This window comes from Desmodus rotundus, chromosome 1, assembly GCF_022682495.2.
Source record: "Desmodus rotundus isolate HL8 chromosome 1, HLdesRot8A.1, whole genome shotgun sequence".
Lineage (NCBI taxonomy): Eukaryota > Metazoa > Chordata > Mammalia > Chiroptera > Phyllostomidae > Desmodus > Desmodus rotundus.
The window spans coordinates 113,389,574-113,411,353 of record NC_071387.1 but is presented as its reverse complement, the minus strand read 5'-3'; the positions used below and the strand labels follow the sequence as shown (position 1 = coordinate 113,411,353).

Genomic DNA, 21,780 nt, shown 5'->3' with positions numbered 1-21,780 from the left:
ACAAATCAATGTTTTGCTCTAAAACATCTCTCTCTCTAAAAAATCAATTAAAAAAAATAAACTGAATGAATCTATTCCTTGCAGACCAAGGATCCCAAAGCACTAATGTACCAAATAGATGCTCAGCTCTAGCCGACGGTCTCCTTATTGCCTCAGCTCTTACTCAAGTATTATTTCCTGTCGGCAATGGTTTAGTTTTCTCTCAAATCCAAACCCTACCTGATATCAGCACAAATTCAAATTGTACCTTCTTCATGAAGCCTTCCCTCATCCCTTCAGTCTCAATCAGATTTAACACTTGTCTGAGTACATCTTTTTGAAAAACAATTTTTTAAAAAGATTTTATTTATTTATTTTTAGAGAGAGGGGAAGGGAAGAAGAGAGGAAGAGAAACATCAATGTATGGTTGCCTCTCACAGTCCCCCTACTGGTGACCTGGTCAAGAACCCAGGCATGTGCCCTAGACTGGGAATCCAAACAGGTGACCCTTTGGTTTGCAGGCCAGCCCTCCATTCACTGAGCTACATCAGCCAGGGCTGAGTACCTCTTGTATTTGTTGTCTTTCACATGCAAAGCAGCATCCAACATTATACTTACACTTTTTGAATATGGTGTTACACAGAGTTTTAAAAATCTCCAATGAGTTTATTTGCTATGTACATATAATGATTACCTCATAGAATTTGGAATAATAGAAGTTTTCCTACATGAAGCAACTAAGACTGATGTCTAGTGTGTTAAGCAAAACTCTGGTTAGAGATCCATAAAACGTATCAAACATTTTATTTTAATTTAAAATATATACATGCATATTCATTGGCTCATCTTTTGATGTAAAGCTAAGCTTTTTCTATGAGAGTGATTTTAATGACTGAGTGTCCATATCCATAATTCATCAGTTTCTGTTTTATTAAAGTGGAACAAGCAAATGACGCTTAGGAAATAATTTAGGTGTAGAATCCTCTGAGGTTTTTATAATTTTTCCATCAGTGTTTTACAATTTTGCTCACACTTAATTTGATAGCAATTTTTAAAAAATAGCATTTACCGAATCTTTCCAAAACATCCAACTAGTTTTCATAGAAACAAAGTTACATCTTTTCAGTTTACATAATAACACTTAATCAAATTACAGACTTGTAACAACAGGCTTAACAGGTTTTGGAAAAGATATAACAGGTTCTGGATAAAAATGAACTTGTAGCAGGAGATGTCCTCAGGCATGCTTAATAGTGCCATTAGTTCCAAGCAGTCACAGTGACCTGGGCATCATTCATTGTTTACAGTGTTGTTTGAATTCTGGTGAGCTGTTTAAGTGAAGGGTGACTATAAGACAGTCTATGGCTTTTTTTCTTTCCGTTACAACATCTAGCACCGACATGAGGACTTGACTGGTAAAAATGCTGGATAGGAAGAGAGCTATAAAGGGGCTAATAAGGTGAATAGGAAACATCCAATAGAGATTATTATCTGTCACAAGAGTTTCAAGGGCTTTGGCATTTGGGGGCTTAGCACTTCTGAGAATTGAAAAATAACAGTGCTCACATTCTGAGAACTATAATAGCATTTTAGAGAAGAGTATAGCTAAACTTACCTGGGACCTGACTATGTGTGATCCATCATTCATTTCCTTCTTTTCCATGTTCCCTTCCTTAGAAAGTATAGCATTCTGAGAAGGCATAACTGGGGAAAAGAAGAAAAAAAGAATCTTGTCAATGCACCCTAATGTATTAAGGTTGAACCCAAAACTTGGAGCTTTTGCTTTGGGTTAGGATGGCAGACAGTTTAGAGAGAAGTCTTCAAAGACATAAGCTTTAAAGGTTGGATGACTTAACTGTGACATTCTTATTCTTCTATTACATTGAGGAATTTAATGCAGGACTTCTCTCTTCTGTGGTACAACTCCACTTATTGTGGTATATAGGAAGTTCAAGAGAGCTGAGTGATTTTTAGCCCTAGCTTCATACTTGGGGAATTTTAAAAAGATGCCAATGTTCCCAGAGATTTGGTTAAATTCAATGTTATTAAAATTGGTGTGAGGCCTTGGCTGGGTAGGTCAGTTGGTTAGAGCGTTGTTCCCATACACTAAGGTTGTGGGTTCATATGGGAACCCACATACAAGTAACCAGTGAATGAATGAGTAAGTGGAACAAGAAATCGATGTTTCTCTCTCTTTCTCTCACTCTCTCTCTCCCTTCCTTCCCCGTCCTCTCTAAAAATCAATCAATAAAAAAAATTTTAAATGGTATGGGCAACAGCATTTTAAATTCTAAAGCATTCAGGTGATTCTGAGAGGGAGATGAGAACCCCTGAGATGAGGTGATGCAGAGAACCTCTATTGAGGACTTATTCTTACTCTTTAAGGGGATAAATTCAGTCCCAAGCTCAAATTCCTGAGATTTCTCCTCTGCTCTCTTTAAGATGACCCTTCTAATATACAAAGGAGATTTTACTCTTTTCATTTTTTGAGAATGTTCACCTTTTTTGAGTACCTGGATGAAGTCCTCCACTAGGATTAGTACACTTTGCAGTTCTTAAGTTGTAATGTCACCAAAGTTTTGTTCACTTCCAGCAGGACAGTCAGGAAATGTACCAGTACTAATAGCTTCAGTATCCATGTCAGTCCCTGAAACCTGATTTTTCAGTGCCTTATGGGGAGCAGTCACTCCCAAGTATTAAAGGTGCCTCATATCTGATGAGAGTCCCAGGAACCAATGGATAGCAATAAGAATGATTTCTGCTCCCATGAGGCAGCCAGCCAGACACTCAGAATATTGCTTTGTTCAAGTTGGCTATTACTTTTTCTTTTAAAACAAAAAGCATCCCTCCATCATGTACATATTTCACTATGACTTCAAATCTGTCTCCTGGCAGGGATGTTGTAGATACAATTTCAAGTTGAGCACCTGTAATGACATGCACCAGAATAAGCATAAAAAACCCAGCTGTTTGAGTCACCTGTGGATCTATAGTCTGTAAATGGACATATCAATTATTTATTCATGAAGATAGAGCACAGTAGGATGTGGAACTCTTTTTTTAAAAAATTTATTGTTGTTCAGTTACAGTTGTCCCACCTTTTTCCCCATTGCTCACCTCTATTCGTGTTCCTTTGCTTGCCCCTTCCCCTTCTTTCGCCTATTATTCCCCTCCCCTTTCCCTCTGGTCACCGTCAGTTTGTTCTTTATTTCCAAGTCTCTGGTTCTATTTTGCTCATTTGTTTGTTTTGTTGATTAAGTTCCACTTATAGGTGAGATCATATGGTATTTGTCTTTCACCCCTGGATTATTTCACTGAGCATAATGCTCCCCAGATCCATCTGTGCTGCCATGAAGGATAGGAGCTCCTTCTTTCTTTCTTCTCTGTAAGTATCCCATTGTGTAAATGTACCACAGTTTTCTGATCCATTCATTTACTGATGGGCACTTAGGCTGTTTCCAGCAGTTGGCTATTGTAAATAATGCTGCTTATGAACATTGGGGTGCGTAGGTTCTTTTGAATTGGTGATTGAGGATTCTTAGGGTATAGTCCCAGCAGTGGGATCACTGGATTGAAAGGCAGTGTGGAATTCTTTAAAGGAATCAAAAAGCATTTTTAGAATTTCTCAGATTCATGTATTACCAAAAGCAGAGATGTATAGATGCTACTACAGATGTATAGATCAACTACAACAAACTTTAGCACAATCCTTTCCTACTCCCTTCTTAGCATAGAAAACAAATGGTCCTTCCCCAGTGAGTTTTAGCAACACCAACAACAGAGTGAAATGTATTGATTTTCTAATAATCATGAAAGAATATATTCTTTTTCTGTACACAAAAGTTGGCCTGAAAAACTTCACTCAAAATCTAGTGAGAGAAATAAAAAATGAATCCATTTCTGATAACTAATAATAAAAAAAAAGAAACTGCAGTTCTAGTAGAATGGCCCTGTTAGGTAAGGAAGCCATTCACTGCCCAAGACATGGCGTAAATCTAACATTTTATAATCAGTTCATAAGGGGCAGGCCTTTCAGGAGACATTTAAAAGCACTTTAAGGGAGGGATCCAAGATGGCAGGGGAGTAGAGGTAAGCTATACTAACCTCCTTCTAGGACCAAACTGGAATTACAACTTATTTATAAAAAGTCATCCTGAGTGACCAACTGAAGACTAGCTGGAGAGAACCTGTATAACCAAGGACTTACAGAAGAAATCATATAAGTGTGAAGGCACAAGAGGGCAGGCAGGACTCCCATGGGTGGCAGTTGAAGTTCTGGAAGGATAGTTCAGTGGCTGGGGGTTCCCCCTGAGAAGTGTGCAGGTCTAAACCCCAAGACAGGCTCCCCAGCCTAGAGCACAGAGCCTGGAAGATGGCCCACATAACAGTGGTTGTGAAAAGCAGTAGGGTGTCTGTCTGCCAGTAAGAGACAGCTATAGATGCAGATACCCTCTTAAAGGGCAAACATACAATTTTGTTTGAAGTCACTTACCCTGGGTTCTGGTGGAGAGAGGACAAAGCAGGCTACAGCTACATAAAGAGTCGGGGTTGCTGGCTCTGGGGAGAGAGCTGAAGGTCAGCTACCAGGATCCCTGTGCTCAGTCATCTGCCCATACTACAGAATCCATCTCTCTCAGCAGACAACACACTCCCATCCATGCAGTACCAGACTGGGGTGGAGGAAGCAATAGCCCCACCAGGAGGTATCTCTCTTACCCCACCCTGTGGAGCTTAAGCCCTGCTGAGGAGTACAGCCAGAGATTCTTTCAGTGATTATGCCTAACAGACAGCCTGAAGGCAGAGGTGTATCTCTGGGTCCTTTGAGATTTTAGCTGACCACTACCCCCAGGAACAGTGCTGGTAAAAGCTGGCCTTGGTGAACAGGTTGGTTCTTCCTGTATGCGCCCAGACCCAACAGAGTGAGCCACAAGCTGTGGATCACTGACAGCTCCAAATAGGTTACCCAGGGCCAGTCACAGAAGTGTCTGACATAGGTCTGTGCCAGAGTCTGTGCAGATCTACCTAAAACATAGAAACACAAGGAGACAGCCAAAATGGGAAGACAGAGAAATAGGCACCAAATGAAAGAACAAGAGATTTCTCCAGAAGAACAGCTAAATGAAGTGGAGGCAAGCAATTTATCAGGCATAGAGTTCAAAGTAAAAATTATAAGGATGCTCAACAGCATGAAAAAAGACATAAAAATAAACAGCATAGAAAACATAAAAAAGGATCAGTCAGAAATAAAGAATGCAATATCTGAAATAAATAATACAATGGAAGGAATAAACAGTAGGTTAGATGAAGCAGAGGATCAAACCAGAGATTTGGAAGATAAGGTAGAAAAAATACCCTATCAGAGCAGCAAAAATAATTTTAAAAAATGAGGATAGTTTAAGGAACTCAAGAAGCATAACAACACCTACATCATAGCAATACTAGAAAAAGAGAGAGAGCAAGGGTTCAAGAACCCATTTGAAGAAATAATGACAGAAAAGTTCCCTAACCTGGTGAAGAAAAAAGACATGCAAGTCCAGGAAGCACAGAGCGTCCTAAACAAGATGGACTCAAAGAGGCCACACCAAAACACATCATAATTAAAATGGCAAAGATTAAAAACAAGGAGAAACTCTTAAAAGCGTAAGAGAAAATCAAGTAGTTATCTACAAGGAAGCTCTGGTTAGACTGTCATCTGATTTCTCAACAGAAACATTTCAGGCCAGAAGGGAATGTCATGAAATATTCAAAGTGATGAAAAGCAAGGACTTTGCCCAGCAAGGCTATCATTTAAAATCCAAGAAGAAATAATGAGCTTCCCAGACTATAAGCAGCTACAGGAATTTGTTACCACCAAACCAGTACTGCAACAAATGTTAAAAGGTTTTCTTTAAAAAGAAGAAGAGCCCTGGCTGATGTGGCTCAGTGGATTGAGTGCTGTTCTGTGAACTGAAAGCTTGCTGGTTTCATTCCCTGTCAGGGCACATACTGGGTTGTGGGCTGGGTCCCCACTTGGGGGCCCTTGGGGGCATGTGAATGGCAACCAATTGATGCATCTCTTGCATATCGATGTTCCTCTCCCTATCTTTCTGCCTCCCTTCCCATATCTTTAAAAATAAATACAATCTTAGAAGAAAAAGAAAAAATACAGGAAATAGTTAAAAATAAAATATCAACAAATACATACCTATCAATGATCACTTTAAATGTATACGGCTTAAAAGCTACAATCAAATCAAAGGGTAGCTGAATGGACTAGAAAACATCACAAATGAAACAGAAGAGGCAACAACTGATGCCAAAGAAATAAAAAGGATTGTAAGAAAATATGAACAACCATATGCTCCCAAATTGGACAACCTAGACGAAGCTGATAAATTCCTAAAATCATACTATCTTCCAAAAAATTCAGGAAGAATCAGAGAATCTGAATAGACAGATTACAACTAGCGAAATTGAAGCAGTAATAAAAACAACAACTCCCAATCCTGGGCCTTATGGCTTCACAGGTGAATTTTACCAAACTTTCTGATAAGACCTAACACTTCTGCTTCTCAAATTATTCCAAAAACTTCAAGAGAAAGAAAAGCTCCTTAGCTCATTTTATGAGGCCAGCATTATCCTAATTCCAAAACCAGATAAAAGCACTACAAAGAAAGAAAATTATAGGCCAATATCCCTGATGAACACTGACACTAAAACCCTCAACAAAACATTAGCAAACAGGGGAGGTGGGTTTGGCTGGGGTAGGGTGGAGGGATGGGGAGAAAAGGCACACAACTGTAATTGAATAACAATAAAAATTAAAAAAAAAACATTAGCAAACCGAATACAGCAGTACATCAAAAAGATCATACCCCATGATCAAGTGGAATGTACTCCAGGGATACAAGGTAGTACACATCTGCAAATCAATAAATGTGGTATAGTACATAAACAAAATAAAGGGTAAAAAACCCACATGATCATGTCAATAGATGCAGAAAAAGCACTTGATAGACTTCCAGCCAAGATGGAGGTGTAGGCAGATGTGCTTCACCTCCTTGCACAACAACAAAAAGGATTACAACTAATCTCAAACTAAAAACAACCAGAACTGTCAGATAATCAAACTGTATGGAAGTCTGACAATCAGGGATTTAAGGAAGAAATATTCATCCTGTCAGGAAGGAGGGGCAAAGAAGGTGCAGTATGGCAGCAGCAAGGCAGTGGCAGTGGAAGCTGGCAGAGCAGGTGGTCCTACATTCATGTGTGTGGTGGATAAAAACCCAGAGGGAAACCTGAGGAGCAAGCAATTCCAGCCCCAGGCCACACCATACACCCTAGGATTCCAGCACCAGGAAAATAAAGCCTCATAACTTCTGACTGTAAAAACCAGCAGAGGATTGGAAGTAGAAGAATCCACCAGTCTCTCAGAAGTGTCCATGTAAAGGAACTTCACAGTCTGGGGTTCAGAACCATGGCCGCAGCTAGAAGGGTGCCAGTTGCATAGGGGAAGAAGAAGTGACTAAAAACAGGGTGAGAGCCAACCAAGTGGCACTGTTCCCTCTCTGGCCCCTCCCCCACATACAGGACCACAAATCGGTAAATTGGTTGCCCTAACCTGGAGAATACCTAAGGCTTTGCCTGTAACAGTATAGCAAACCAGTCCACTTGGCAATGGGGAATGTAGCCCAGCCCTATCGGAAAACTGACAGGTGCGAGTCAGCACATAGGAGCCAGACCCATGGATTGGCTTTTCTGTGGGAAAACCAGGCCTGCATTATACCTAGGCTGCTTTGAGGCTTGTTTTTGCTAAAACTCCCTCACCCTGAGCTGAAGCTGTAAATGTTTACTGCATATCTTTAAAGTAACTTCCTGAAGTCTGTTCTAATTCTCCCAAGGACAGAGTGTAACCACACCAATTACTCTTATTCCCTCACATTTGCAACATATTTTCCTTGTTAATCTGTAAGAAGTAATCAGTACCATCCTTTCCTTTGTTATCTGTAAAAAGTAATCACCTAAAGCAAATCTGAGCATAATGAATGGGAACCTTCTTTGATATATGCTATTAGAAAGCAATAAAAGCCTGTGGAGGCAAGGGTTGAGGTACTCTCTCTCTCTCTCTCAGAGAGTGGCTGCGCCATCCCTTTTTCTCCACAGGACTTTGTAGTCTGTGTGAATTTGTTCATTGCACCCACAACATACGGACCCTGCTGGATGGAGTCTGCATCACCTCAGTGGTGGCAAGACAGGGAGTCAAAGTAGCTCCACTTAATACACAGAAACAAACATAGGGAAGCTGCCAAATTAAAGAAACCAAGTCCTATGGCCCAAAAGAAAGAACAGATCAAAACTCCAGAAAAAGAACTAAGCAAAACAGAGAGCCAACCTATCAGATTCAGAGTTCAAAACACTAGTAATAAGGATGCTCAGAGAACTAAAAAAAATGAGGAGAGAATAAGAAGACTCTGGGACATCTCCAAACATGCCAACATCTGAATTGTAGGGATGGGGGGGAGGAGGAGGGGGAGGAGAAGGAGGAGGATGAGGGGGAGGAGGAGGAAGAGGAGGAGGGGGAAGAAGAAGAAGAAGAAGAGCAAGTAATTGAAAACTTATTTGAAAAAATAATGAAAGAAAACATCCCTAATTTGGTGAAGGAAATAAACATACAAGTCCAGGAAGTATAGAGAGTCCCAAACAAGTTGGACCCAAAAGAGGACCACACCAAGACACATCATAATTAAAATGCCAAAGGGTAAAGATAAAGAGAGCATCTCAAAAGCAGCAAGAGAAGAGAGTTACTTACAAAGGAGTTTCCATAAGACTTAGCTGATTTCTCAAAAGAAACTTTGCAGGCAAGAAGGGACTGGCAAGAAGTATTCAAAGTGATGAAAAGCAAGGGCCTACAATCAAGATTACTCTATCCAGCAAAGCTACAATTTAGAATGAAAGAGCAGATAAAGTGGTTCCCAAAGTAAAGCTAAAGGAGTTCACCTTCACTAAGCCCTTATTATATGAAATGTTAAAGGACTTATTTAAGAAAAAGAAGATCAAAACTATGAACAGTAAAATAACAACAAACTCATAACTATCAACAACTGAATATAAAAATACAAAACAAATGGGGAGAAAAGGCATACAACTGTAATTGAATAACAATAAAAAAAAAGAAAGAAATTAAAACTTTAAAAAAAAATACAAAACAAAAAACTAAACAACTAGAAAAGGAATAAAATCATAGAAATGGAGATCACATGGAGGGTAATCAGTGGGGAGAGAGAAGAGGGAGAATGGGAGAAAATGCACAAGAATTAAGAAACATAACTGGATGGATCTGGAGAGCATTATGCTAAGTGAAATGAGCCAGGCGGTGAGGGGCAAATACCATATGATCTCACCTTTGACTGGAACATAATCAACAAAAGAAAAAAGCAAACAAAATATAACCAGAGACATTGAAGTTAAGAACAATCTAACAATAGCCAGAGGGGAGTAGGAAGGGGATAGTGGGGAGAGGGGTTTTCAGGAACTACTATAAAGGACATGGACAAAACCAAGGGGGAGGGTGGAGGTGGGGGAGGGAGGTGGGTTTGGCTTTTTTTTTTTTTTTTTGATGCAAGCAAGTATACAAACAGCTATTAGAACTTTTCATTTCCTTTACTTCCTTCATCCCAATTAAATTTCACCATCATTCTACTTTAGTCACCCACTTCTAGAGCCACATCACTTCTGATATCTTTCTCACCTTACAAACACTAGACCATGAATCACAAGACCTAGACTCTAGACTGTGTGGAAAAGAAAAGAAGATAGGAGTGGCCTAGTAGATGGGGGAAAATAGAAAAAAGAGAAGTGTTTATCATAATGTGGTCTGAAGATCACTTGAATAATGATATTCCTTTAAAACAGATCCCAGGCCTAATGAAATACTATGTCTAGAGGGTAGTATCGGCTCAGGATTTGCATTTAAAAGGTATTTCTTCCCTGGAATCAGTCCATCCTCCCCAACCTCCCTACAGACCTGAATCTAGCACATATCTTCTTATTCCTATATCATCAACTATATCTTTCACTTTTATTGACTCCTTCCTATGATCATTTAAAATCATTTAACGTCTCTCCCAACATTAAAAACCCTCACTGGCTATACACCCCTTTCCAACTACCATCCTTTCTTTTTCAGAGCCAACTTGTTTCTGTTCCTTACTACCCACTGATTTTTCTTTTTTCTATTTTTTTGGGGGGTGTGGTGAAGAAGGAAACTTTATTCAGTACAATCAGCTCAGCAGTGATACAGCATGACTGTGAAAACAGCATTACCATGGAAGAGCTCAATTTGATATAGCGAGCCTGTAAAGAGTATGGCTGTGAAGTTGCCCCAGGGCTAGACCTCTCTTTAGCTGGGCAGCTCTTCTCTGCTCCGGTGAGACATCTTCAGTGTTTCAGCTCAGCCAGAAAGACACAGTCTTCAGTCTTTTGTGGAAAGGGAAAGTGTGCTCTCCACAAATTTTTCAATTCTCTATAATTTTGCTTCTGTTCTGCTGTAAGGACTCCATTGAAATTTCTCTGGTTGGTAATGTAGAAAACCTTTAAGTTGTTCTTGCAATAGACTTCATTACTTCTTAAGTGCTTAAGGTGTCTGATATTGCTGATAGCTGTGTCTTGCTTTACTTCCATGGTCTCTCTCAATGGGCTTTGATCTAATCCCTTCTCCTCTGCCTACCATTTAAGTATTGTTGTTCCTTAAAATTTTCCAAAATCTATTCTTGTCCTCTCCACAGCTGAAGGAAAGGGATCTTTAAAAGATATAAACCATACCTAAAACGAAGAGTTCACTTCCTCAAGGGCAGAGAAAAAACAATCAGGTACATGAAAAACCATGGTAATAAATTAACTCAGAAAGAAAATAAAAACTCTCCAGACAAAACTCAAAAACACAGAAGACTGTGATTTAAATGACAGAATTACAGATTGCAGTTTTGAAAAAACTCAATGAGATACAAGAAAACTTAGAATGGTAGTTCTAAGCTCTGGATAAATTCCAATAAGCTCTGGAATAAAACAAATGAATAAAAGAAGTATTTTACCAAACAGATTAAAACTATAAAATGAATCAAACAGAAATACTGGGGCTGAAGAACTCAATAAATGAGATGAAAAATGAATTATAGAGCATGAGAAACAGAGAGGACTGGATAGAAGATAGAAGAGAGAATTAGTGAGCCTCAATATAGAAATCTAGAAATGACTCAGGTGGAAGAAGACAGAACACTGAGAGTTAAAAAAAAATGGAAAAACTCTATGAGAACTATCTGACTCTATTAGAGAAAGTAATATGAGAACAATGGATAAACCAGAAGGAGAAGACAGAAGAAAGGAAGAGAGAGCTGATTCAAACAAATAATTGATGAGAACTTACAAAACCTAGGGAAAGAGCTGGACCTTTGCATTCAGAACACCTTTGCATTCAAAGGCTTCCAGAACACCTAATTTTCTCAATGCAAAAAGACCTTCTCTAAGACACATTATATTAAAACTGTCAAAAGTTAGTGACAAAGAAAAGAATTCTCAAGGCAGTCAGGGTAAAGAAGACAGTAACCTATAAAGAAAACCCCATTAGATTATCATCACATTTTACTGCCTATGTTTTCTTGTGTGTGGTGTGAGGTGGTCTAGTTTCATTTTTCTGCATTTATCTGTCCAATTTTCCCAACAGCATTTACTGAATAAACTGTCTTTAGCCCAAAGTATGTTTTTACCTTCTCTGTCAAATATTAGTTGACTATGGAGGGATGGGTTTATTTCTGGGCACTCTGTTCTGTTCCATTGATCTGTGCTTGTTTTTATGCCAGTACCATGCTGTTTTGATTACTATGGCCTTAGAGTATAGTTTTAGGTAGCAGGATTTCTCCAACTTTGTTCTTTCTTAAGATTTCTGTTGTTATTCAGGGTGTATTGTGATTACATATAAATTTTTGGAATATTTGTTCTAGTTCTGTGAAATACATCATTAGTATCTTGATAGGAATTGCGCTGAATCTAGATTGCTTTGGGTAGAATGTGCATTTTAATGGTGTTAATTCTTTCTATCCATGAACATGGTATATGTTCCCACTTATTTATATCTTCTTTAGTTTCTTTCTTTATGTCTTATAATTTTCCAAGTACAGGTTTTTTACATCCTTGGTTAAATTTATTCCTGGGTATTTTATTCTTTTTGTAGCCATTGTGAATAGAATTGTTTCTTGATTTCCCTTTCTTATAGTTGATTATTGGTGTATAAAAATGCAACTGATTACTGGATATTAATTTTGTAACCTGCTACTTTACTGAATTTATTTATCTGTTCTAGTAGTTTTTCATGGAATCTTTAGGGTTCACTATATACAACTATCATGTCATCTGCAAATAATGAGAGTTTTATTTCTTCTTCTTGTCTGATTGCTGTGGCTAGGATTTCCACTACTATGCTAAATGAGAGTGGCAAGTGGACATCCCTATGTTGTTCCTGATCTTAAGAGAAATGGTTTTAGTTTTTGCACATTGGGTATGATGGCTGTGGTTTCTCACATGTGTCCTTTATTATGTTGAGGTATATCTCTCTATTTCCACTAGGCTGAGTGTTTTTTATCATAAATGGGTGCTGGGTTTTATCAAATGCTTTTTCTGTATCTATTGATATGATCATATGGTTTTTAAACTTCATTTTATGTGGTGTATCATGTTTGTTGATTTGCAGATATTGTACTAACCTTACATCCTCAGAATAAACCCCAATTTATCATCTTGTATCATCTTTTTAATGTATTGCTGGATCCAGTTTATAAAAATTTTTGAGGATTTTAGCATGTATATTCATAGGGATATTGGCCTATAACTTACTTTCTTTGTAGTCTCTTTATCTGGTTTTAGAATTAGGATAATGCTGGCTTTGTAAAATGAGCTTGGCAGTTTTCCTTCCTTTTGAATTTTTTGGAAGAGTTTGAGAAGATAGGTGTTCATTCTTCTTTGAACATTTTTCCTTCCTATTTTTATGGCATATAATTTACTGCATTTTTACACTACCATTTATTTCCCCCTCTACCTCCACCCACCACCTACCCCCCAAAATCTCCACACCATTGTCCATGTCCATGAGTTCTTTCTATTTTGCTAAATCTCTACCCTGTGGCCCCTTATTCTTTGTTTGGTTAAAATCACCTGTGAAGCCATCTAGTCCAGGACTTTTGTTTGTTGGGAGTTTTTTAATTATTGCTCAATTTTGCTAGTTTTAATCTGTCTATTCAGATTTTATTATTTTGCTGGGATTGTGTATTTCTAGGAATTTATCCATTTCACCTAGATTTCCAACTTGTTGGTATATACTTATTCATAATATTTTCTTAAAATCCTTTGGATTACTTTGGTGTCATTTGTTACTTTTCTTTCATTTCTGATTTTATTTATTTGGGTCTTCCTTTTTTCTTGATGAGTCAAATTAAAGTTTTTTCAATCTTGTTTATCATTTTAAAGAACTATCTGTTGGTTTCATCCAACAGATGTTGGGTTTTTCTTTAAACTCAGTTTCATTTATTTTTGTTCTCATTTTTATTATGTCCTTCCTTCTACTCATGTTGGGCTTTGTTGTTCTATTTCTAATTACTTTAAGTATGTTGTTAGATTGTGTATTTGAGATCTTGTTTCTTGAAGTAGTCTCGTAGTGCTATGAATTTCCCTCTTAGAAGTGCTTACACTGTGTCCCATACATTTGAGTTGTCTCACTTTCGTGTGTTTGAAGGTATATTTTGATTTTTTCTTTGATTTCATTGTTAAACCATTCATTGTTTAGACTCTGTGTGTTCGTGTGTTTTTCAGTTTTTTTCCTGTGATTGATTTCTAGTTGCATAGCATTATGGTCAGAGAAGATGCTTGATATTTCAATCTTGTTATATTTAAGACTTGCTTTATGTCCTAACATGTGGACTATTCTAGTAAATGTTCTATGTGCCATTGAAAAAAATGTATATTCTGCTGCTTTGGAGTGAAATGCTCTGAAGATATCAATTAAATGCATATGATCTAGTGTGTCATATACGGTTACCATCTCCTTGTTAATTTTCTGTGTGATATATCTATCCATTGATATCAATGTGGTGTTAAAATTCTCTACTTTGACTGTATTTCTGACAGTCTTTCCCTTATGTCCATCAACATTTACTTTACATATTTAGGTGCTCCTATGTTGGGTTCACTACCATTTGCATGAAATATCCTTTTCCATCCCTTTAGTTTTAGTTTGTGTGTATCTTTTGTTCTGAGGTAGACCACTTATAGAGAGCATATATATAGTTCTTGTTTTGTTATCTATTCAGCTACCCTATATCTTTTGATTGGAGCACTTAAGCCATTTACTTTTATTTTTTTAATGATCAATAGAAGATTTATTTAAACAATAATGCATACAGTCATCATTGCCAGATTTAATATGAGATGTTAAATTTTCGATCCCATTTTCCTTCCTTGATAAGTTTTTCTTTCCTTTCTCTGTCAGTTTTAAAAACGTAATACCAGAAAAAGAGGGGCCCAAATCCAACCAGAGCTCCTAAGAGTGAGGTCTTAGGGGTGGGTCTGAAATTAGGATAGATATTTGCTGTTCTTGCATAGGTCTAACAAGTCAAAGCAGGATCTTCGATAGGCCCGTGGCGGCTGGGGTCGTTGTATTGAAGCAGGTACTCCCTTTTAAGCCGGGCTCTAATGGCCAACTGCTCGGCTTGTGCTTTCCGGGTTTCCAGAGATATGTCGTATTCAGCTGGGTCAAGGGTAGGGGGCAAAGTGGCGAAATGCAACGGCTTGTACTCTGGGAACCGCGACATCTTGGAAACGTAGTGCACAACTCAAGCCATTTACTTTTAAAGTGATTATTTTAAGTATGTACTCATTGTCATTTTATTCTTTATAACTTTGTTTCTCTTTTATTTTTCTGCTTATCCTTCTTCTTATAGACAACCCTTTAATATTTCTTTTAATAATGGTTCAGTGGTAAAGAGTTCCTTTAGCTTTTTCTTATCTTGGAATCTCTTTATTACTCCTTCAATTTTAAATAATAGCCTTGCAGGGTAATGCACTCTAGCTTACAGGTCCTTGCTTTCCATCACTTTGTATATTTCACACCAATCCTTTCTGGTCTGAAATATTCACTTTTAAAATCAGCTGTCAGGCCCTGGCTGGTGTGGCTCAGTGGATTGAGTGCTGGCCTGTGAATCAAAGGGTTGTGGGTTCGATTCCCAGTCAGGGCATATGCGTAGGTTGAGGGCCAGGTCCCCAGTAGGGGGTGTGCAAGAGGCAACCACACACTGATGTTTCTCTCCCTCTCTTTCTCCTTCCATTCCCCTCTCTCTAAAAATAAATAAAATCTTTTTAAAAATCAGCTGTCAGTGTTATGGGAGCTCCCTTGTAGGTAATTGTCTTTCTTTTGCTGCTCTTTGTCTTTAACCTTAGCCATTTTAATTATGATGTGTCTTAGGGTGGGCCTCTTTGACTTCATGTTGTTTGGGACTCTCTGCACTTTCTTGACTTGTGTGTCTTTTTCCTTTACCAGGTTAGTAAAGTTTTCAGTCATTATTTCTTCAAATAGGGTCTCAATCCCTCGTTCTCTCTCTTCTCCTTCTGGTATCCTCATGATGCTATGCTGTTACACTACATGTTGTCCCAAAGGTTACTTATCCTCATTTTTAGCAATTGTTTTTACTTTTTTGCTGCTCTTACTGGGTGTTTTCTGCTATCTTGTCTTCCAAAGCACTTCGATCCTCTGCTTAATCCAACCTACTGTTTATTCCTTCTAGTGTATTCTTCATTTCAAATATTATATTCTTCATTTCTGACTGGTTTATTAATACAGTTTCTATGTCCTTTTTCATGTTGTTGTAGTTCTCACTAAACTCCTTGAGCATCCTTATAACCATTTTTTTAAATTTATTTATTTTTATTCAGTTACAATTGTCTGCATTTTCTCCCCTTCCCTCCACCCCACCCCAGCCAGTCCCACCTCCCTCCCCAACCTATAACCATTTTTTTAAAATTCTACATCTAATAAATTTCTTACCTCCATTTCATTTAGCTCTTTTTTTTCTAGAGATTTCTCCTATTCTTTCATTTGGGGCATGTTTCTTTGCCTCCCCATTTGGTTGCCTCTTTGTGTCTGTTTCTATGTATTAGGTAGATCTGCTATGACTCCCTGTCTTGTCAGGGCGATGTTTTGTAGTAAATGTTCTGCAGGATCCAGTGGTACTTCCTCCTTGATCCCCTAACTGGGTGCTCCAGGAATGTCCCTTGAGTGGGTTATGTGGGCTCTCCTGCTGTAATTGTGTCTTGATTGCTACTGGTCTGTTTGTGCATGAGGTTGACCCTCAGGCTGGCTAAGTGTGAGAATCAACCCTAATCACAATGTTTGAGGTGCTGTGCAGGTGCTGACCACATGAAGAGAATTTTGCCTCAGCAGGGGCTGGTGCCTGCCAAGATCTCTCTTTTGATATGCTGCTTTTAAAGCTAATTGGATCCTGTTTTGATGTTGTCTGAAGCTGACCATGGATATGCTGTTTCTGGGGCCTCTTGTGAGGGACTCAAGTTCAGACCAATGTCAGATGCTGCCTGTGACTGACCCTGGGCAAACTGTTTGAAGCTACAAAGCAATATACAGATTTGGCCACCTTTGCTGGGCTTGAGTGTGCGGGGGGAGGATCACACTATACACTGATACTGGCTTTTACCTACACCAGGCCCAGGGACAGGTTCGCAAAAGTCCCAAGATACCCTGAGATCCATCTCCTCCTGCTTCCACATGCCTGTTAGTTTCAGTCACTGAACTAGCTACTGGTGATATTGGAGTTGTATGAGGTAGGTTCTCAGTGAGTCAACAGTTAGGGGTGAGTAGTGTTCACCAGATTAATACAGGCCCAATCTCATGCCAGTGCTGGGTCTGAGGTAATTTGGCAAATGTCCCAGGGTATACCCACTGGTTGCTCACACATCTTTGTGTTGGAGTTGGGTTTCGGGGAGTCATCAGTGTGAGGCCAGTATAGTTTATCAGGCCTAAACTGACCAAGCTTTGGCTTTGTGAAGGGATGGCTCTGCATTGGTTGGGTGTGCAAAGAAAAATTGTTCCCTATCCTAGAGCCACACAACTCACTCTGCCCCAGATTTTTCCTGGGAGACCAATCTCAGCAGGGCAGGGCAGGGCTTCTGGGAATCAGGAGGATGGGCTAGTGGATCTCCCATGAGGGGGATATGTTGGTCAAGCTTGGGGGAAGTTTGGGATAGTGGCACCTGCCCCAGAGCCACACGACTCAGTCTATTTCAGATTCTGCCCAGACCTCCTCAGTACACAGTCGCCAGGAGTCAGGAGGGTGAAGCTGCTGGGAGCCCTGAGGGTGGGGCTAGTGGATCTCCTATGAGGGGGAGGTGCCAGTAAGGTTCACAGGAAGGTGGGAGGAATGGCCCCACCCCAAAACCCCACAACTCAGTCACTGATACCCCCTGAGTCTACCCTGACCTCTACACTCCAGCCCAGACAGCTGACTCCTCAGCAGGGTGCAAGCTCTGCAGGGTCTAGAGTGTGGGGCTATTGCATTCCCTCAGGCTGATACCACAGGGAGTACTCTACCCAAGAAAGATAGTGTCTGTGGTGTGGGAGAGTGACAAGGATTCTGGCAGCTGTCACTTCAGATCTCTCCTCATGCCACCCTCTAGTTTATTTCACCTTTCCTCTGCCAGAATGCAGGGTGAGTGGCCATGAACTAGATTTTGTGCAGTGACCCTTTAAGAGGTTGCCTGTGTCTTTACCAGACCCTCCTCTCTTCCTGGCAGATTCCCTGCTGATATGCACAGCCAGGTGTTATGTGGGTACCTGTCCCTAGCTCTGGTAGTCTGGTCTGTGGATCTTGGCTTGGGGTTGAGACCCAACTCTTTGTAGAGGGAACATTTACAGCTGACATATCCATCCAGATTCTCAGCTTCTGCATGTGGGAGCAGGGCCAGACCTTTTTATGTCTCTGTCCTTCCTACTTGTCTTGATGAGGCTTCTTCTGTAAATCCTTTGTTATAAGACTTCAGCTAGTCTTCAGTTGATTATTAAGGGTGGTTATTCTACATTTTAGTTTTAATTCCAATTTGTTCCTGGGAGAAGGTGAGTGTATCTTCCACCTGCTCTGTCACCATCTTGGATCTGCTGTATGACCTTTTTAATATATTCCTGAATTTGGTTTGCTAATATTGTATTGAGGCTTTTTGCATCTATGTTCATCAGAGATACTAGCCTATAATTTTCTTTTTTGAAATATATTTGTCTGGTTTTGAAATCAGAGTATTGCTGGCATCATAAAATGAGCTTGGGAGCTATCCCTCCAGTTGTATTTTTTGAAATAGCCTGGTAAAATTCACCTGTGAAACCATCTGGTCCAGTACTTTGGTTTGTTGTGAGTCTTTTTTTTAAATTACTTACTCAATTTTGTAAATAATAGTTGGTATGTTCTAATTTTCTTTCTTCTTGATTCAGCCTTGGAAGATTGTATGTTTCTAGGGATTTATCCATTCTTCTAGATTGCCCAATTTGATGGCATGTTTGTAGTAGTTTCTTATACTCCTTTGTATTTCTGTGATGTCGGTTGTCACCTCCCTTTCATTTCTAATTTTATTTATTTGGGTTCTTTCTCTTTTTCCTTGACAAATCTAGTTAAAGATTTACCAATCCTGTTTATCTTTTGAAAGAGCTAGTTCGTGGTTTCATTGATCTTTTGTATTGTTTTTATAGACTGTATTTCATTTATTTTTGCTGTCATCTTTATTTTATTCCTCTGTTCACTTTGTGCTTTGTTGTCTTTTGTCTAGCTCCTTTAGGTATAAGATTAAATTGTTTATTTGAGATTTTTCTTGTTTATTGTTGTAGGTCTGTATTGCTGTGAATTTCCCTCTTAGGACTGCTTTCACTGTGTTCCATACATTTTGGGTTGTTGTGTGTCAAGATATCTTTTGATTTCTTCCTTCATCTCATTGCCAACCCATTCATTGTTTAGGATTTCATTTAGCCTCCTTGTGTTTGTGTGCTTTTTCCCTCTTGTAATTGATTTCTAGTTTCATATCATTGTGATCAGAGAAGATGCTTGATCTTCCTATTTATTGAAACATGTTTTATGGCCTAACATGTGGTCTATCCTGGATAATGTCCATATGTGCTTGAAAAAATGTATATTCTACTCTTTAGTGGTAAAATGTTCTATAAATATCAATTATACCCATCTGGTCTAAGGTTATCATTTATGTCCTCTGTTTCTTTGTTGATTTTCTGTCTGGAAGATCCATTGATGTCAATGGGGTGTTATAGTCCCCTAAAATTACTACTGTATTACTGTCAATCTCTCACTTTATGTTAATCAGTATTTGCTTTATATATTTAGGTGCTCGTACATTGGCCACATAAATGTTTACCAAGCCCTTATCATTATGAAATTTCCTTCTTTGTCTCTTGTTATAACCTTTGTTTTAAAGTTTCTTTAGTCTGATGTAAGTATTAATACCCCAGCTTTTATTTCCCATTTGCATGAAAATCTTCCATTGCTTTACTTTCAGTCTCTGTATGTCTTTTGATCTGAAGTTTGTCTCTGGTAGGTAGCATATGTATGAGTCTTGTTTTATTATTTGTTCAGTCACCCTGTGTCTTTTGACTGGAACATTTAATCCATTTACATTTAAAGTGATTACTGCTCTGGCTGGTGTGGCTCAGTGGATTGAGTGCTGGCATGCCAACTGAGAAGTTGCTGGTTCAATTCCCAATCAGGGCACATGCCTGGGTTGCAGGCCAGGTCCTCAGTTGGGGGTGTGCAAAAGGCAACTGATCATGTTTCTCTCCCTCTTTTTCTACCTCCATTCTTTTCTCTCTAGAAGTAAATAAGTAAAATCTTTGAAAATATATAAAAAATAAAGTGATTATTGATAGGTACATAGTTATTGCAATTTCATTATTTACATTTATGTTCTTTTTTTCCCCTTCTTCTTAAAGAAGTCCCTTTAACATTTCTTTTGACACTGGTTTGATGGTGATGAACTCCTTATCTTTTTCTTGTCTGGGAAGCTCTTTATCTTGTCTTCTATTTTATTTTATTTTATTAATTTTTTTACTTTTTCAAAATAAATATTTTACTTTTGGGTTTTATCAAAGGTACATATGCACAAAGCTACACAAGATCATTTTAGTCTTCCTTTTTTCCTCATTGGTAACTTCTTTCTTCAACAGTGAAGAATTTTTGGCTGTGATTATCTACAATATGGTTACTTCTTTGATCAATTTTGGTATACATATAAGCAGCTTCAAAATTTCTAACTCATACCCCTGCGAGAAACATATTTACTAACTTGATTATATTTATGTAGAGTTCTCTTTATATTTAGACTTGCAGTATCCACTCAATATATTATTTCCTGAAGTTAGTTAGGTTTTTTCCCCCATTTCCTTCAGTGTGGTTATGTCATTCATTCATAATATAGTTAAGTCCATTTGTGCTTGCATTTGTTCTATTTTTATTCTATCTACTCTCAGGTGGCTTTACCCATTGCCATAGCTTCACTGATCACCTTTTCTGAGCTACATAACCATATGCATACTTAACAACCTTACTGGACATCCCCATGGAGATGTCTCTCAGACTTCTTAAGCTGAACATGTTCAAAACTCATTCTCTCTCAAGTCTCTTGCCAGCTATTCACCATCAAGTATGCCAGACTGATTTGGTTTGATTCTTGACTCCACAACTTGCTAGTGTGTGAGTTTGGTTGGGTTACTCAACTTTATGCTTCAATTTCCTCACCTGTAAAACTAGGAATAACAGTACCTACCTTGTGGTTGTAAAGATTAAGGGAGTAAATATCTGTAAATATTTAGAACATAGCACATTGTTAGCTGTATTTATATATTATACATTATTCTTACTCTTCTATCATAGTCTCTATCTCAATAAATAGCACCACTAAACCTGAAACCTGAATGCCATCCCTGACTTGCCATTCTTCCCCTTATTTTCTCTCCCCCATCAAAAGTCAAATCCTTGTAAATCTACCCTCTTAAATATGCAGTGAAAGTTCCATCTTCACTTCCATTACCTTGATTCAGGCCACTATCATCTCTCACTGAAATTAGTGCCACACCCAACTAACTGGCCCTGATGTTAGTCCAGTATTTTTTTCACACAGCTGTGAGAGTGATCTTTCTCCACACTCCTTCTCTACCATAGAAACACCTTTATTTTATTTTTTGACAAATGTTAGAACAAAAGTTTTACTAAATATAGAAAAGCACAGAGAAAGTAAACTATAATGTCATTACTTGGAGGTAACCAGTAATATTTGGGGAGTATATCCTTTCAGGCTTTACTCTGCACACACACACACACACACATTATTATACGGCATATGTCATTATTATATGCATAATTTTCTTTTTTGAAATCTGATTTTAATTGATTAAATTGTATCTACCACTTCATGACAGAAAAAAATCTAAATATTCATTAAAAATAGATTCATTGTACATTCCATTGCACGAAATACCCAATTTTTTTTTTTCCTTCCTGAGCTCCAAGACTAACTGTCTACCCCTCTGATGGTCAGATGCTCAAGGATACCCCATGTTTCGAAGTCTGTATGTCTCTAACAGAATTAATCATCACCTCCCTGTTATTTTCCACTCCACCTCCTACCTCCCTCCTCAACCTCCACCTAGGTTCTGTCTTATAATGGAAATACCCAAATTTTTAAAACAAATTATCAAGACATTTAGGTTCTTTCTTTTAAATT

General features: G+C 38.4%; 2 protein-coding genes and 1 pseudogene across 2 annotated transcripts in view; 1 reads left to right on the top strand and 2 right to left on the bottom strand.

The window, feature by feature from the left end:
* SEPTIN14 (septin 14) overlaps positions 1–21,780 on the top strand; it is a 93,715-nt gene that overhangs the window by 23,216 nt on the left and 48,719 nt on the right. The window lies entirely within an intron of this gene.
* Positions 1–21,780, bottom strand: part of ZNF713 (zinc finger protein 713) — a 55,395-nt gene that overhangs the window by 26,471 nt on the left and 7,144 nt on the right. The window contains exon 2 of the mRNA XM_024571568.3: positions 1,595–1,683. Within this exon, the coding sequence (XP_024427336.2) occupies positions 1,595–1,681 (87 nt within the window). The 5' untranslated portion in view covers positions 1,682–1,683. The remainder of the gene's footprint in view (positions 1–1,594; positions 1,684–21,780) is intronic.
* LOC123480841 (NADH dehydrogenase [ubiquinone] 1 beta subcomplex subunit 4 pseudogene) lies at positions 14,331–14,816 on the bottom strand (annotated as a pseudogene).